At 29.6% G+C, this 13,173-nt stretch overlaps 1 protein-coding gene across 1 annotated transcript; it reads right to left on the bottom strand.

The window, feature by feature from the left end:
• Positions 1-8,965: 8,965 nt before the first annotated feature.
• Positions 8,966-12,790, bottom strand: LOC124942275 (protein NRT1/ PTR FAMILY 1.2-like). Its single transcript, XM_047482741.1, has 4 exons — positions 12,676-12,790; positions 12,381-12,598; positions 10,384-10,952; positions 8,966-9,963 (listed from the first exon to the last, which is right to left on the bottom strand). Exons 1-4 carry the CDS (start codon positions 12,749-12,751, stop codon positions 9,072-9,074), a joined length of 1,755 nt encoding a protein of 584 aa, XP_047338697.1. The 5' UTR covers positions 12,752-12,790; the 3' UTR covers positions 8,966-9,071.
• Positions 12,791-13,173: the final 383 nt, after the last annotated feature.

Below are 13,173 nucleotides of genomic sequence, written 5' to 3'. Positions count from 1 at the left end.
AAGAATCTTTAAAAAAATCTCTAATTCAATTTTATTTTATTTTAAAAAACAACATTAAAATGAGGTGAGTAACAATAGTTGGTTAATAATTTACATTTTGATGTTTTTGTTTAGGAATGAGAACAATATAACTTCTGACTAAATATCCCTAAGCTCACCTTTTGTTGAAGTTAATAATAAAATTATTTTTTTAAATAAAATCAAGTAAAGATAGAGAATATTTTAAGGACACTCTCAAAGGAACTAGTCAAAACAATATCTATGTGGGTCATAAGTTGCATCATCTTCCAAACAAATGTCGTACTTGTGTTAACTAAAGTTAGATACGGTGATTTTACTTAAATATCCTTAAATGTTTCTTTCCTACCATCATTTATCAAAATGCAAGGTCTTCACCCAAAAAAACCATGGATATTAAAGTTTGAAGGGACGTGGACGTGGTCAATGATAGTAACTCACTAATACATATTTGGAGGCGAATTTTGGTTAGTTTGATGTTACTAGTTCAAGTGTATGTATCCACTAAGAAAGCGTCACATTTACAAATAAAAAAATTAATAAATGAGGGAGGTGATGTTTCACTTTTGTGTGTATATATCACGTCACAGTGCCGACTCGCAATGTTGGGCTTCCCTAGACCCAACATTTTTTTTATTCAAATAAGAATTATTAGTTTTAAATAATATACATAAAAACATAAATAGTTTAGATATAAGTAAAAAAAGAATAAATAATTTAATGTGATATGACAAAAATAAACAAATAAATAAATAAATATATATATATATATATAATTAGTATTCCATTTTAAGTATCATAACATATTTTGTATTCCAATTTATTATCAATTACATTACAAAATTAAAATATAACATCAATTATAATTTTTTTTTTCTAATTAGCACTATCCAATTAAAAAAAACAGTTTATCCTTGCATTTAAATTTTTAAAGTAAACTTTTTAATCTAAGTTAAAGTACTCATTTTCAATTGATATTATAGTTAATCCATTTAACCTCTCTTTTGTGACATTGTACTTCGTAAATAAGTTTTTATCAATTTTAATTTTGAAAAACTTCTTTCTGTCAAAGTAACGGTAACCAGTATAGTCAACAAGATTCGATAAGCAATCCATACCATTGAGAAATAACCGTCTTCCGAATACGATCTTATAAAGTGGAGGATGTCAATAGCTTTTTTTACTTCCTTCGGTAATATTGTCTTCAAATCTTGAAGTTCTTGAAATAATATGTCCCCATCAATGTCCTTAAGTTGATTGTGTTCCAAGAATCTTTCTAATTTAATACCATACTTCTTCAATTTTTCATCACTATCATTTTTAAATTTTGCATTAAACAAAAATCCAAACATACTTTAATAAATTTAAAAGTTAGTTCAGAAATTAGAAATAAAATTGATAAAGTTAAGATATAGTAGGTTGAATTTATAAGCAAGTTTAAGAAGTTTATAAAATTTATAAAGAAATATATTAAATTAAGAAATTATGAAGAAATAATATAAAATAAAATAATAAGATTATAGAAGGAGAAAAAAAAAGTTAAAAAAAATTAAAAGGTTAAGGAAAGGTAAAAAAAAGTTATAATAAAATTTAATTTTTTTAACAAGAATTGGACTGTCCATGGGTTTGTCCTAGCCCATGGGGCTTGTCGGATTTGCTCCTGGGCGGGCCTACACGTCATGAGTGGGATACATGCATTATATTACTGTAATAGTAGTATCGAATTAACCATGTTTGTATATTTTTCTCCTTTTTTAGTCAATAACGTAATGTCACATCATTTTATCTCTCATTCTCTTTCCCAATTTCACTCGTATACTCGAGAAACTATATATGATGACGACACCTCGACAAAAACAATTGGTATACATTTTTCAAAATCAATATATAAACTTTCTCAAGTGAATCATTAATTATATATTTGTTTTTAGTATGTGCTTATAAAGTCACAAAAATTGTATCATCAAATTAAAAACATTACTTAAAATATCTTGAGAAACGTCCAATTGATCAAAGACAAATGATTTGACATGCTATGACACAAATGGATAGAATATAAAGGAATAGGAAAGAAACAAAATGATCTAAAATACAAATAATAATCATGTAACATTCAAAATTCTTTTGTCATTTTCAACTGGAAGGAATAATCAATTGGACAAATGGTGAACAAATCTTATTAATCACATTCACAAAGATATCAATTTGTTGTTTCATTGAATATGTTATTATTGTTTATTTAACATACAAACAGATATGTGAATTGTTATGGGAGAATGTCACATGGATGGATTGAATTATTCCCCATCCCATTTTAGTTTGGATTGATTCGAGGAATCACTAGGAAAAAAGAACGGGTTGGGAAATCTTGGCAAGTAACTATTTCTTTTATAATTTTTATATAGAAATATTTTTGTAGGTAATCAAACTAATTTAAAATATAAATATTCTAATAAATTAAATTTATACTTTTAATATTTTATTTAAATATATATAATATCTCAAATAAGACAGGAGAACCATCAACATAATTCAAGTAATAAAATTTATCTAGGAGACAAAAGATCTCATATACGATTTTCAATAAGAATGTTACGATTAATAAGTGGTTATGTTGTTTTTGTTTTTTAAAAATTACTTTTAGCTATTTCATTAAAACTGTCTACGATATAATTGTTTCCGTGGGGGCAAAACAAACATTTGCCCCAATGCATTTTTTATTTTCAAACGAAATAAGTAATTACATCAAAAAAATTAAGAATAATACATAAAGTAAATTTAATTATCTCGCATTATATTATGTGATTTTTGTGACTTCGACATCGTGACATGTTTCTCAGTTCGGATGTTTGGGACTCTTCTCTACGTTTGAGTGATGCCCATATGTTTAATTTTCAAAAGGTAATTATGTTAATAATTCTCACCCATTATGTAAAAAATAAAAGTGGGACAATACTCTTAAGTCTTAACTAAAAAAATCATGTTTAAAGTTCGATTTTTATTAAAACGTGGAATAAAAATTTGAGGAATTGAATTATATCCCATCATATAAGAATAAGTATTGATTATTTATTAATAGTTCCATCAAGAAGAAGACAAATAAAAAATGAGCCGACCTCTCTAGGTAAGAAGAGAAAAATTGAAGAAATAGGCTAATAATTTTTACTTTGAATTTATTGCCAAACACTAGTTACTCTCTCTATTATACATTTGACCAATCAAATAATTATTCAAGGAAGTGTCAATTTTTTTAAAAAAAAGTAATGATTGAATTCAGTATTATTTTAGTTGGAAAGCTTTTTAAGCATGTTTGATGATCGATTCGTGTATTTTCTTTATCTGCAAAATAGAACTCAAACCAATAAAAGAAGCTATATAATTTGGTTTGTTTGCCTCTTAATTATTTTTTTTATGTTTTTATCAACATTAATATCTTCACTTAAAGACTGGTTTAGATCTCAGTTTTTAGTTATAAGATGAGTTATTTAAAAACTAATAATTAATGATCATTTTGAAAATGTGAAGAATTATAAAAATGTTTTAAATATATTAATTTATAATGATAAAATAGAAATTAATAATTTAAAATATATAATATTTTAATTAATTAATTGAGAGATGCGGTGGATAGGAGTATGGCTGCAAATGAGCCGAGTCGAGCTCATGTTTGTTTGAGCTCGAGTTCGACTCGATTATGTATTTATTAGCTCGAATTGAACTCGAGCGCAAACGAATTTATAAATTTGAATTCAAGCTCGACTCTACCATTTAACTATAAGCTCGGCTCGACTCGACTCGAAAGTTTGGAAAAAAAAATCATGTTCGAACTCGAGCTCGAATCAAATCAAAATTTATTTTCAAAATGAAATATCAAACTTCCATACCTATTCAACATTTTTTTTAAATGGTCAATGCAAAATGATATAAATGAGAGTCATTTAAACTCAACAATAAAAGTATTACAAAACTGAAATAAAAAACATTTTAAAAAAACCACAACACAAAATAGTTCACCAATGATCAAACAAAAAGACCAAATTTTAACGCACAGAAAGCTTCAAGAAGGTTAATGAGTTCCCTAAGTGCCTCAACTGATTTACCCAATGAAACCTCCCCGATTATCATAATAATAGAATTATGAATTAAACGCATTGATTGATAACGATCACTGAACGTTCTATGACTTCTTTAAGTCAAATGGTCCACTAGAAGATAAGCGGGATAGGGGCCCAACGACTCAGACAAACCGAACTCACCGACTTTATCCACACTTCCCAACAACTAACAATGAATCTCAACATAACTTACTGAATACCAGTCATGTTCCATAATAAGCTCAAAATCACAATCACTCCATCACAGTGTAAGAGCAAGTGAGACGTCGACTCCACCTCTTTATGACACATTCTACAATGACTTGCCATAATACATCATTTTCGTGCATTTATCATCTGTCAAAATCCCTCAATGCATGACACTCCATCCAAAGAACGAGATCTTCTACAAGAACTTAAAGTCCCACAACTTCTCACATATGAGATATTAAGGAGCATTCTCTGCAATTAAAGAGTAACAATGACTAACTTTAAAATTATCAATATCTTGCCAACGCAAAATATCACACAAAGAATGATTCACCTCTTTACGCTCCACCAAGTTCAACATTCTATCATGTGAAGCTAACTCTTCAACATCTAGTCTTCTCATATACCTGATTCTCATTGCAAAACCATTAGAACTCGCGTCAAACATGTCTTTGACTGTAGAATCTCTGCATATAACAATCGAGGCAATGGTAGGGTACGATGAGGAAAGGCTTCTGACACTTGTCAAATGATGAGACATATTCAATATTCTAAACATGATATTTTAAAACGAAAATATGAATCCATCGTAACTATTCAAAATTCCAAAAATAATATATAAAAGAGTTATTTTCTTTCTTTATCGCCGAATTTTCTTAAAAAAAATTATTTATAAATAAAAACAACAACGATCAAAGAGAATACTACACTTGTGAATAGATGAGAGATAATATGAAAAAATGAAGCAATCTTTTATGAACTATAAAAGAAATAGTGTAAGTGAGATATAATATGAAGAAAATGAGAAACTCTTGTGAATGAATGAGAGAAATTATATAAATGAAAGATATTATAAAAAAAATGAAGAAATTCTTATGAATGAGTGAGAGAAATAGTCATGTAGGATATTATAATATTTTAGGGAATTAAGGTTTTGTTTTTTTAACTTTTGAACAATAATATATAATAATGTAGATTATGGGCATGATATATGGACTTTGAAGAGAGAGAATAAAAAAATATTTGTTTTAAATTTTAATATTAAAATAATTAAAAATATGTTATCAATTCGAAAAAGTTCGATAAGTCATCGAGCAAATATTACATGAGCTCAACTCAAATATTAAACGAATCGGTTCGAGCTCGAGTCGAACTCGGTCAAAGTTAAGCTCAAATCGAACTTTGACCGAACGGTTCGCAAGCGGCTCAGCGACACTATTTGCCGCCCTAGATAGGAGTCATAGTGAAATGATGTTAGATTAGATTGAGTTATTTAAATAATTTTAACCGAATAATTTAAATAATAGGAATTTGTTAGTGAAAATCAAACATACATTTACATTTACACTTAAATTTGAGATATGTGATTTATTCATAATAATTTAAGCCAACGTGAAAACTAGGATAGTAAACGAGGTGAGCTAAGCCGAAAAATTTCAAGCTCGAGCTCGAATCATTTAGCATATATTCGGGTTCGAGATTGATTTGAGCTTGTATATTAAAGTTTGAGCTCGTATGTATTTAATTGGGCTTACAAGTTGCTCGAGCTCAAACGTTGAGCTCGTTTATAACTAGTTAAAAAAGCTTGTTAAAAGCTTGTTTAGAAAGCTTGTTTAAAATCTATAAAAACTCTTTATTAGCTTCACATTTTTTTATGTCATTAAATTTTAATTTGTTAATAAATATTATTATATGTTATAACATATTGCGAAAATAATAAAAAAACAGATAAAAACAAAATAAAATTAGACTACGTCATTGAGAAAATATAATATTATTGAGAAAAACAATACAGCGATCAGAGATCATGATAATATGAGATTATGACACCAAATTATATAATATTTTGTTCTGAATGCTCTCAAAACAAATAATTCAAAGTCTAAAGTGTCTAGTTACAAATTTAAATAAACTTCAACATATACATAATTCTTATAAATATAAAAAATTTTAAGAGGTATATAATTATAACAAATATATAATCCACCAAGTTTGAACCCTCAATAATAATTGGGCCATTAATATTTGAAAATTTGTTTGCACATTGTAAATATATCATAATCTGAATTTGAATCCAAATCCCGCCTTAAAATCTTTATTTTTTATTTAGTAGAAATAGAACAAAATAATTCCTCTCGATAATACGGTTAGATCTGAACCGTCTTTCTGGTCACAGTATTTGGCTGGATAGCAGAGAGAGAGAAGAGTCTAATGGAGAAGACGGAAGTGCGAGAAGCTCTTCTTCCCGCCGACAGCTCTAAGAATGGAGCTATTCCGATTCATTATAGGTATTTTGATCATTACTCAACATCTTACATTGATCAATTGCTCCTTCTGTTCTTTCTGATTAAATTTTTTGATGATTTTATTCAATTTATATTCCAGGCGAACGAGGCATTTGAGAATGTGTCTAGTTTTGGATTTACTTAATGAACATCCTCTATCTCTGTCATCCGCTACCAATTTGATGATGATCGCATATATATGACTCCATTTTCAGATTCCTGGTACGTAATTAATACATAGCTAGTTTTCTGTTCGTTTAATTGCTTGTTTGCATCTGCGTTAGTATATTTCACTTTCTCTCTTCACAACTATGAAATCTGATGATTAGTTGAGTGTAGAAGAATCATTCATACATAAATTACATAATGAACCTAGGTACTGTAGATCTTGAGTGTTGAACTAGTGTGTAAATAGGAGCAATTAGAAAGGTGAAAAGGATGCTGATACATATAACGAATTCAAAAGAATTGCGAATTATTGGTATATATGACAGTGAACAGTAATTCTGTGGCTAATCGCCATGATTCCATAAACAAGGCCTTCAGTTCCATGTCTTGATTCAGTCAGCAGCCACTGCATATCATCTTCTTATTCTCTTCGTTCTTGTTCATATCAATTGGACCTGGTGGTATCCGATCTGCACAGCAGATCGGTTTTAAGATGCACAAACCTCGGAGAAAACAGGCATTATGGAAATGTACCAAAGCTGGTACAATTCCATGACAGCATTCTCAGTTGTGATTGTGTATATCCAAGAGAATTTCGACTGGAAAGTTGGATTTGGAGATCCTGCCCTGCTCATGCTCTTGTCTGCCCTTTTTTTCTTCCTAGCTTCCTCGTTTTACATCAAGTCGAACCCTGAATCGAGTTTGATCAAAGTGTTTATTCAAATGATATAAAGTAGTGTCTTACAAGAAGAGAAATCTAATGTTACCGTTGAAAGAACAATGATTTGTTGTATCATCACAACGATGATACAATATGAGTGATTATAGTGGGTTTTTTTTAAATGAAATTTAGGAAACTAACGCGATTAGAAATGATAGTCTCACTATCATTATTAATTAGTATTGTTGGTTACATATAAAACTTTATTATTTGGGGGCTATTTCATGTTATATATATGTTGGTTGTTTAAAGTTGTTAAAAGAATGAAAGAAAAAAAAAATAGAAAGAATTGCAAATTTTATAGAAACATGACATAAGAAATGGATTCAATGATGACATATTAGTGTTATTGTTGATGAAGACTAGTTACTAATGCTAAATTATGAGATTGTATCTTTATTGATATGGGTGGTTTTGTTTTTCAAAAACATGCTTTAGGTATGATGTGGATGATGTGAAAAGTACCCACCCATTCCCTCTTTCTTATTTTTAAGTTTAAATTAATTAACAAACCAAAAAATAAATAAATATATATATATATATAAATATATATATATATATATATATATATATATATGAAACAGTGATACAAATATTACATAATACAAAATTGGGGGAAATATGTTCTTCCTCCTTTGAAGGTTGAGTCATCGTTTAAAAATAATGTATTTTAAAAAATAAATTGTGAGGTACACATAAATTTTTTTTATGTAGATTTTTTTTTTTAATACTTTTAAAAAATGACTCAGCTTTTGGCACATCCAAGAGGAGAACAAATCCTCCCCATAAAGTGGTTCTTAGAAGAAAATAAAGATTACGAGTTCAATTCTTACATAAAACGTTTTAAATAAGAATACAAGTCATGATTGTAGAGTGTAATGCTAGCCTTTTATATTAAAAAATAAAATAAAATAAAAATTTCCAAAATACTTGAAACAAATTGAAACAAAATGAGGTATATCAATAGAGATAATAATAACTTAACGAGTCTAAAGTTAAAATTAATAAGTTTCTTGACCTCTAATGATTTTTTCAAATAGATCTCTCAAATCTTTATAATAATAATAACATTTTAAAAGAAGAAACGGAACAAGATCATTGAACTTGTAATGTTCTTTTTTTTCAATAACTATTTACATTATTGATTACGGTATCACCAATAAATTATCTATAATGTTACAAAGAGCTAAATCAATGGTTCTCTTTATCTACCTTTTGTTTTTCTTTTATCTTATTTTGATGTTTATATTATAAATAATAATTTAATTGTAATAGTTTTCAACCTGATCAATAATAATCATCAATTTTTGTTCAAATTTGGATCATTCCCACCCTAATTTTAAAAACCATTCTCATACTTTCTATTATATTTAGGATAGGATAGAATTCAATATAGTGTTTACCAATTCCCTCCCTTTATTCTTATTCACTTAATCTTAATTGTTACAAGTTTACTTTTTTTTTAAATGTGAATGAAATGGTGACTAGATATAATTCAAATTAGACTTTAACAATTCTCATCCAACTACAATATATTATATGGTCACTAACACATCAAAAACTATGCTCGACTAATTAATTAGCAACTTCTTCACACTTTGACACATTTTCTTCCTCATTCTTCTTTACCCTAACCCTTCCATTAGTATTCTCATATGCCCTACTACAAATAATAAAATAAACCAAATTAACTAAACAAACCCCAGCAAGAACTATACAATAATAATCATAATGTCCCTTATTAATATTACTAGATATCCAACTTTCCTTCCCTCCTCTCTTGCTAACCAAGTCAATTCCATTCATCATCAAGCCCGCCACTAGCCCTCCGATTCCACCCGCAATCCCCGAAAGACAACTCGACAAGCTCCACATGCCCCTCGGCAATTCAGACATATACAACTCAGTTTGTCCCACCACACACAACGCCTCCGCCACTCCCATCAACATGTTTTGAGGCAACAACCACATAGCCGACATTGGCACGACAGATGTCGGGTCGTCGACGATCCCTAGTTCATGTGCTAGGGATCGTCGAGTAGTTTCCACGCTGGCTCGAACTATCATTGAGAGGAAAGCGAAGCATAGCCCGAGCCCTATCCTTGTGATGGGACTAAGGTTAGCTGGCTTTCCCATGATCTTGGATGCAGTTGGGATGAGAATTCGGTCGTAGATTACGATCCATGCGATCATCGAGAGGATCATGAAGATGGTGAATGAGGCTGCTGGGATTTGGAAAGTTGGTGTAATGTGGCGGTCCATGGAGTTAACTTGGATTATGGGGAATGTGTTTTGGCTTAAGTTGACTGTCATTAGAATTCCTGTTGACCATATTGGGATAAGCTTAATTAGTCTCTTTAAATCCTCAACTTGATCTATTGTGCAAAGTCTCCATGGGTTGGAAGGTTTTCCATCTGTGGTTAGGTCATTCTCAGCATCTTCAATTATACAAGCTTTGTTGAAATAACTGCAAGATATATTAAATTCAATGCATTGATTAGTATTTTTGAATTGATAAGATGGACCATGGTTGTTATATAACAAACAAGGCCTAAAGAGTTGTAGTAAAAAATGACATTATTAGAAATTGTACATGTGACAATTCATCTCAACTTTAAGATATTTTTAAAAGGAAATGTGTTATTAAAGAAGTAATTGAATTGACATAGGCCTTTTAAAAATTCAATCTTAATGTTTTTTTGTTTTTTTTTGCTAAACACCTATATTTGGTTGAGTTTTGGTTTATAAGCTAATATATCTTTTAAGACAGTTCTACCCACCAATAATTAATTACTACCCCTAGACAAAAATAACACCCATGATGACTTGTTCTATAGGAAAATAAAAAGAAATAAAGTAGGGAAAAATAAGAAAATATAAAACACACCTTAGTTTGTCGCTTGGAACCAATATCGTCGATTCCTTCAGACGATAATACAACGAATTAGCCTTATTCCCATCAGAAACCGTCGACACAACACCCTTCTTACGACAAGCCGCGACAACCACTTGAACTAAACCAGTCATCAAACTCGACTTACTCATGTTTGCATTCCGATAAAGTGACGAAGCCATGAAGAACGAAAGCGCGGAAACAAGCATAAGAACCGCTGGCACTCCGAACCCTACTCGCCAACCAAACTTCTCTTGAATATAAACTATGAAAGTGATCGCGATGACAACTGACAAGGCGGTCATCGCGTTGTACCAACCTAAGAACGTTTCCATCGCTCCGGCTTGCTTTAAGGTGTCGGAATCCTCGAGCTGTTCCGCACCGAAAGCAACCGAAGCCGATCGGATTCCCCCGGCCCCAACCGACATTAATAGGAACGAAGAGCATAGTAGCACGAGTTGGTAGAATGTCGGTCCTAAACATTGGCTTTCGAAAGTTGATATGATACATGGAGGTGGCTTTGCTTGTGGTATCATAGTTGTTAGCCATAAAAGAAGCGTACCCTGAATTACAAAAAAAATATGAATATCTAATTAGCAATTTATTAATTTGAATGGTGTTATTATTTCTACCGCGAATTTGTTTCAAAGCTTATTTGAGAAATGTAGTTAACTTTTATTAATACATTTATTCACTTTTTGTAACTTAGATTTATTTCATTAAAATTGAAGTACCTTAAGTGAATTTTATTTATTTTATTGTATAACTCTTAATACAAACTCATTTACTCAAATATTTTTTTAGAAAAAAAATAAAAAAAATAGTTTAATAATGAATTGAGGTGATGTTTGATTGATGAAATAATGTTAGGTTGGGCCACTTTACCCATATTGGTTATTGGATGATATATATAAAATTTACAAGCTATTTTGTATTTTAGTCGATGAATGAATTATTTGATGGTTTGAATTGGTGTGATAGATAGAGAAATTATGAAAATAGAGTGAAATTTTTAAAAAATAGAGTAAAATCCTAAAAACTCAGATAAAAAATGGCAGGATTCTTTGATCCCAAAATTCCTCTATTTTCCATGTTTCTTTTCACAATAGGTGCAAAATAGTCGATTTTAAAAATATATAGATTTACGCTTTTATCCCCCTCCCCTGGAACAGTGGAGTATGGGAAGGTCAGAACCCTATGTGGATAAAAAGAGCTCTAAATCTATTAGCTTGTTGAAGTTGTTTTTTTTTGTTTTTTTTTAAATAAATAAAAAAATTGTTTAATTAAGTAAGAAAGAATTAATTTTTATTTATTATTTACTAAAATACTTTCAATTTTTATATTTTTATTTTAATAATTAATTTATATTAAAAAAAAGGTAAAGAATAATTTTAGTATTTTAATAGATAAAAAGATAGATTAATAATGTGATTAATAATGTGATTATTGAGTTTTAAGTTTTATCTCAATAATTCATTCATCAAAACAAATTCTATAGGAAAGGTTGACGGAAGGAGATCATTTGTTCTAAATTTACCTGTTCCTTCTCACAGAAAAGGTAAAAAAAGAAAAAAAAAACACAAAAAAGAAAATAAAAAACACAAAAAAACGACTGTTTTGAGAGATCAGGATCAGGTAAGATTTTGGAGGAGAGATTCCCTCTCTACTCTGGTTGAGGGACAGTGGTACTATTTATTACCTTCAATTTAATTTTGAGTGTTTTGTTTGTGGCAATAGTTTATATTTTTTTTCTTAAACTTCTGACTTTATAACTCAAATAGAATTTATTAGTTAAAAAGACAACTCTCATTAATATCTCCACATTAACTATTTAGAAAGAAAAAAAAACCCACATAGCCTTTGTAGTACCCATATTTCTAATTAATAAAAATATTTGGAAAAAAACCCACAAACTAGTGACAAGTAGCCTTTGTAATACCCATATTTCTAATTAATTAATAAAATAAAATAGAGAGATGAAATGTAATTACCAAGAAGCTGAAAATGGAACCATAAGCAATCATTCGAAACCGACCGACGAAGGAATCGGCGAAATAGGCTCCGACGACGGGGAGTAAGTTGGAAAAGGACGACCAAATGAAGAGGAGATTTGAACCGGTGGCCATATCCATATGATATTCATTCATTAAATACATTATCATGTTTGCTGTTAGTCCAAAGCTTGCAACTTTCTCAAATGCTTCATTTGCTGTACAAATTCAATTTTATTATAAGATCATTTGCTATTATCATGAGAAATTAGGAGAATGAGGAATGATTTAGTACCTATGATGAAAGGAATGGTTCGAAATCCTCCTTTTTTGGAAGCTAGAAGAGGCTCTCTCACTTCTGAGTTCTTCATATTTGCTTACAGAGGAGAAGAGGGAGGGATCATGGAAGAAGATGAAGGAAGATGTTTTTATATATATAAATAATAATAAGTTAGGGACCAGCTAAAGTAAATAAGGTTAGAATCTGAGCTAAAGTAACTTCTAAGTTAAGATAACTTCAATTTTTACTTACATTCGTTTAAGTGGCATCTTGATTAATATAGTATGTTAAAAATTGTATAAAACAATAAATTTTTATAAAAAAAAAAAATTATTTTAATAGAATAAAATATTTGTAAAACACTGAGTTTCGCAGATTAAACACATATATAGTCTAAGCGGTTCGAGGTCAGGACATTAGGGATATCCACCTCCTCTTGTTAACGTTAAATTAGAGGAGAAATTTTTTCTTTTAGAATACTGAAGTTTCGTTTCTTTTTCCGAGTGTGATTAA

The sequence above is a fragment of the Impatiens glandulifera genome, chromosome 6 (genome assembly GCF_907164915.1).
Source record: "Impatiens glandulifera chromosome 6, dImpGla2.1, whole genome shotgun sequence".
In the NCBI taxonomy this organism is placed as follows: domain Eukaryota; kingdom Viridiplantae; phylum Streptophyta; class Magnoliopsida; order Ericales; family Balsaminaceae; genus Impatiens; species Impatiens glandulifera.
This window is presented reverse-complemented; position numbering and strand designations above follow the sequence as displayed.